This window comes from Diadema setosum, chromosome 18 (assembly GCF_964275005.1).
Source record: "Diadema setosum chromosome 18, eeDiaSeto1, whole genome shotgun sequence".
Classification (NCBI taxonomy): Eukaryota; Metazoa; Echinodermata; class Echinoidea; order Diadematoida; family Diadematidae; genus Diadema; species Diadema setosum.
The window spans coordinates 31,743,952-31,749,951 of NC_092702.1; the positions used below are offsets into that span (position 1 = coordinate 31,743,952).

A 6,000-nucleotide genomic window follows, 5' to 3' on the forward strand; every position below is an offset into this window, starting at 1 on the left:
TGCAGATAAGTTGTACCGTCTCTTCTACAGCTGTTGCAATCAAATATCACACCAAGCCTGCTAGATATATCTGTTAATCTTAGCATTATATGGCTTCACACAAGGGATCATTTTGCACAATACACTTTCTTTTAATAATCGTTGCATGTTTATCCCCAGACTGATGGTGATTTGCTGTTTGCAATCATGTGACACAAGATATGAGGACTGTACAATGTTTGAGTATATGGTAGAAAGGAATGAAGTCTGTAAGCGCTGAACATTAAGACTGTGATGATGATGTTTTAAGGGGAAAATAACAGGTTGTATTCCTGAAATATATTAGTCACCATTCCCAAGATAAATTTGTCAGCAAGAGACTCTTTAAAGGAAACATCAAATAATTTTATTGTTTTTGTTGCAGCATCATAAATTCATATAACATTTTGGTTGTGTGCATTTTTTTTTTATGAAGACTTTTTGAGCAGTCTTCTCAAGAGTTTGTGTGCATTTCTTGCACTTGCCATATTTATTCTTTCATTTCTGTTTCTACAATGTCCTCCAAGTTGTGTGTGTTGTAAGTATTGCGTTCTTTCGTTGACATTACCTGCAGCAACTGGCTATGTTGTGTGAAGTGAATACCAACGTCATCTCTGACAGTATATGACAGAAACTAGCAGGCAGTCTCTCATCAGTCTTGCTCTACTTGCAGTCAAAGTATTCACGTATCAGATGATCAGAAAAAAAAAGAAGAAATGAGCTGCAATGAACTGAAATATTGTGATATGAGATATGATTGCATGAGCAGAAAACAGTGAAAGCCGACTCCAAAGAGTGTGTATAGATTTATGATAGCAGAGCCATCTATTTTGATGTTAACTAACAAATTCATGTGCTGGATTTGTGACTTTATTTGAGGTAGTAGGCGTCGGTAAATGATGATTGCCGTCTTTTGTTTTGCAATGTGCGTGGCATGGGCTGATTTGGTTGCCAGTGCTGGTGTAGTTATACTTGTGTCAAAAGTGTGTTGGATTCTATGCTGTAATCGGTAGTGCTGCAGAACTTTATCATCTTACTCAAAGTCTGAAGGTTGAAGAGTGAACAACTCACGAGAGCTGTCGGTGATGTCATCATCAACAGAAATAGTACCAAGGCATTGTTTTAGACTTCCATGATATGGACGTTGTGAGTAAAGCGAAGTGATAGAATTTTTCATGGCTAAATCTGTTGTTTATTGATTAATTGTTCATATTCTATTTTAAATTAGATGTATATTCATGGAAATAGTCTAAAGAAAAGCAGTAATATTTGAGAAGTGCTGTGAAAATCATTGTCTCCAAAAGGAGTGTTGATAATGGAAGAAAGTGAGTATATATTCAAATTTCTGTGGAAACCACCTCTAGAAGCAGTTTCATATTATTTATAGTTATATTCTGTTGTTTTAACAAAAATTGTAGGAATGAGAGAATATGTGTATCATTTCTTGCCCCTAGATTATAATTCATGTTCAAAAAAGAAAAGAAAAAGAAAAAGAAATCATTTCTGTCTCTTGATAACTTGGCATTTCAATCTGAATATGTGTTGATGGTTATACACCTTATCTACAAGATCTTCCCATCTGATTGTGTAATATAGGTGCGCAAAAGATTGCTATGCTAGGCCAAGTAGCTATAACATGGGTGCATATAAACTGACTATGCCAGCTCCAGTAGGCTTAGGGCATTACTTGAAATACAATGTTAGCCGGTCTGACCCTTTGTGGGAAGCATAATTCCCCCTGGTTCACATACCCTCCATTACGTGATCTCTTTGGGTGAATGTGTGGCAAGCTTTTCTGTAAGCTGTAATTGCAGCAACCTAGATGCTGTGCTGCCTTTTCATCTCATATAGTTCATAAGAGGCACTTCATGTTTTAATCAGTTATTGACAGCATGCTATCCTAGACATGGTTCAGATTACTAGTCTACAGTTAATTATCGAAACTGTGGCAGCCATTTGTGCAATCACCTTCAGTCATGGCAGTGGTCTTTTAAGAACACTGTATGTTGAGATGTTGTAATCATACCTGTCATTGCTGTAGCAGTTTTGTGCAGCTACTTTATTTTGACACCATATCGTATTTGTTTTCTGGTACTCTTACCTGTCTCAGTTTTACTGTATTCCTTGTTTTTGATATCAGCTTGCTTGTCTGCATTTTATGAATGCCAGTCTTCAAAACGGGTTTGACTATCATCTGAATTATGAAGGTAGAGAAAAGAAACTCCCACTTCAGTCTTGCATATTTTTGCCTGACTTGTTTTTACATATACGATGTGGTATTGTTTCTTTATGCAAATTTACTGAAATAGCTGAAAAGTGACAGTTATTATAATTGCAGTGTAATTGTACACAAATGTTTGAAATACTATACATATGATTTTACTCCATTTTTTTTTCCTGTAAAATGCAAACAATGTGGCATTAATGAAACATGTCAGTTGACTTACAATTTTGTATGACTTGCCCTGAACAGGTATCAAGGATGATTGAGTCATGTCTTGCATCGGCTCGGGTGTCATTCCAGAATTTGATGCAGTGCTCATTAACTGTACAGGTATAGTATTGAGGGAAGAAGAACAAAATTTTACTAACAAAAAACAACTATCATATATACCTTTTAAATTTGCTTCATAAATGTGTGATTAATCATTTTGTATGTGAAGGATTTGCAGTCTTCTTTTGCAAACCCTGTGTCCTTGAACCAATGTGCATGCATCCATGAATTCCCCAAAGCAATATTTGTAATCCCGTCACTGATATCTGTGAGGTTATCTTGCCGTGAAGGTTGGCCAGCAGCAAAAGGACGTTTTCAGGTTTTTCGTGGACAATGAATCATTATCGTATGATACACAACATGGGAAATGGAATCAACGGTCAAAGAATCTTCTCTTGTCGCGTTTCTTTATTGTGCTGTCATGTTATGTCTTGCTGCTGGTGAGGAATGTTTAGGGGCTTTTTGAGGTTGATTTGGGATGGAGCTTATAAACGATTTGCGAGTGTGTGTGCGTGTGTGCATAGTGTACAGTCACACCTGTTTGGAGTGTCCAACTGTATGTCTGTCAGTCCCCTGCATCATGCAGTCACTACGCACTGTCTAGGAGAGAAATTATGTGTGACAAAGACAAAGTTTATGTTTCCCAGCCCCCCTGTAGGTAGACATGCAGGCACGGAACATTAATTCATACTATTCCAGCTAAAGATTTTCCTGCACTGCAATCGCGGTTTTCAGTATAGCTTCAAATAATGAGAAAAATAATCTAATTGTGGGTCCACAGATGTTGTTTATTTTTGATCAGCTTTGGTGATATAAGTGCAGTTAGAGGGTTCAATGGTAAGAATTAAGGGCAAAAACTTCTGACAGAATGGATTTTGTATTTGCCGAGCATGATTCAATGTGTGTGTGTGTGTGTGTGTGTGTGTGAAAATGAGCCTGATATTGAATGATATTGAAATAAAGAATATCATTTTAAAAAAGAAATGTGTGTGTGGGTCTGTGTGTGTCTTTGTTGTGTGGATGTGGCAGGAATAAACTGTCATAATTGTACTCATCTGCCATTCAGGCTTGTAACCACCTAATGATGAAAATGAAGGTGGGTTATTCTACCACAGACTTGAGGAATCTCACTCACCGACTCACTTAGGCCTATAGCAAGAGAGCTGCCAAGTCTCCACGATTTCTGTAGGTGGCTCCCTGAAAATTTAAAGGTACATGTACTGTTTATCATTTGGAGCAGTGATTTAAAAATTTTCGAGTTATCACATGTTATGCATATACACGTATGTAAGTCAGTTGTATCACAAAACATCCTACCATATAAAAATTTCTCAATTAAACCTAACATGTAAGGAGATACAATTGTATCACTATTTTTCTCACTAAACCATTATAACTGCAGACGGTTTAGTCTACAAACGATTTTTTTTTTATAACTATTTTTCACATTTTGTGTATTCAACAATACTTAACATTGATTACAATGATCAATATCTTTACATTGGTTGTTTCTTTCCCTAACTCACATTTAGAACTATTTTGAAGCAAGAAAGCCAGGTTTGTGTTTCACCTGCACATGGTAAATATTGCCTTTAAATCATGATATGACAATTTTCATGTGTGAAATTCTTCATGCTACAGAAATTAAAGGTACTGTTTAACCATTGGGAGCAGTGATTTCATGTTTGAGTTATCACATTTGATGCACATGTTTAGGTCAGTTGTATCACAAAGCATCCTACCATATACATTGTAACAATTTTGCAATAAAGCCTAAAATAACAGGAGATATCACTATTTTTCTCACTAAACCATAAGTGTAGACGGTTTAGTCTAGAAACAATTCTATCATAACTACTGTTCACATTTTGTAATATTCAACCCTAAAGTTGGTAGCCCTGCTACACCCGTCTATGAGTTTTTAGAAGCCACACATCATGCACATTAACATACGGAAAAGGCAACTCCAATATTTAAGAAAGGGTCAAGATCTAAACCCGAAAACTATCGACCAATCAGCCTAACATCAGTCAGCTGTAAAGTCCTCGAGAGCATTATCAGAGATGCAATATCTGATCATCTGGAAAACCACAACCTGATAAACGAAACACAGCATGGTTTTAGGAAAGGAAAGTCTACAACTACCAACCTGTTAGAATACCTGGAAATCATCACCAAATCCGTAGACAATGGTACAGCAGTCGATGTGGTATACCTTGACCTAGCAAAGGCCTTTGATACTGTCCCACACAAGAGACTAGTAAAAAAGATGGAGGCACACGGAATAAAAGGTGACATATTACAGTGGATAACAGCATGGCTTAACGATCGTAAGCAGAAAGTTGTCACCCAAGGAGCCCAGTCTAGTTGAAGACCAGTTACCAGCTCTGTGGTGCAAGGATCAGTCCTAGGACCACTGTGCTTCCTGATATACATGAACGACCTAGAAATTGGAGTAACTGACAAATCAATAGTAAGCAAGTTCGCTGACGACACTAAGCTTATCCATCCAGTGCAATCAGATAGTGACAGATCAGACATGCAATCCAGTATCGACCACCTCCACAAATGGGCAAACACATGGCAAATGAGATACAACACAGACAAATGTCGAGTCATGCATTTTGGAAATAATAACCCACACTACACATACACAATGGACAACTCCCAGCTATTGGAAAGCACAGAAGAAAAGGACCTTGGTGTATTAGTCAACAAGTCCCTGAAAGTGGGCACCCAGTGTGCTGCTGCAGCAAACAAAGGAAATCGGACACTGGGAATGATCAAACGTAACTTCACCTTCAGGAGTAGAGGGGTGATCCTCAGACTGTATAAATCACTTGTCAGACCCCATCTAGACTATGCCATGCAGACGTGGAGCCCATACCTTGAAAAAGACAAAAAGGTGTTGGAAAAAGTCCAAGCAAGAGCCACAAAACTCATTACAAACATTCAGCATCTACCATATGAAGAACGACTAGTAAAACTGAAACTAACTACTCTGGAGAAAAGAAGAGAGAGAGGGGATCTACTTCAAACTTACAGGATAATGAAACAAATTGACAAATCCAAACCAGACAACTATTTTGAGCTTGCCAGAACGAGTAAAACAAGGGGTCACTCCAAGAAACTAATCAAAACAAGAAATCGCCTGGATATCAGGAAGTACTTCTATAGCCAGAGAGTTGTCAACGGCTGGAATAAGCTACCACAAACCGCCATTGACGCCCCCACACTCCTAAGCTTCAAAAGACAATTAACGCAACTGGGTTTTTAAATGGGTCCTATGGGACCCCCTTAACCCCGCCACACCACATTATCTGCAGAAATGTTCTGCAGAAATGTACCACCATGACTGACCATAACAACGAGGTGTGGCCTTCAAGGTAAATTCAAGGTAAATGTGTAGTATGCGTGTGTTCAAAGTGTAGCATACCATCTGCAGTTATCTCCATTGAAAGTACTTGTAATCGCATACACACACACAC

General features: G+C 38.0%; 1 protein-coding gene across 1 annotated transcript; it reads left to right on the forward strand.

Annotated features, from left to right (window-relative positions):
* Positions 1 to 5,168: 5,168 nt before the first annotated feature.
* Positions 5,169 to 5,789, forward strand: LOC140241457 (uncharacterized). Its single transcript, XM_072321185.1, has one exon. It carries the CDS (start codon positions 5,169 to 5,171, stop codon positions 5,787 to 5,789), a length of 621 nt encoding a protein of 206 aa, XP_072177286.1.
* Positions 5,790 to 6,000: the final 211 nt, after the last annotated feature.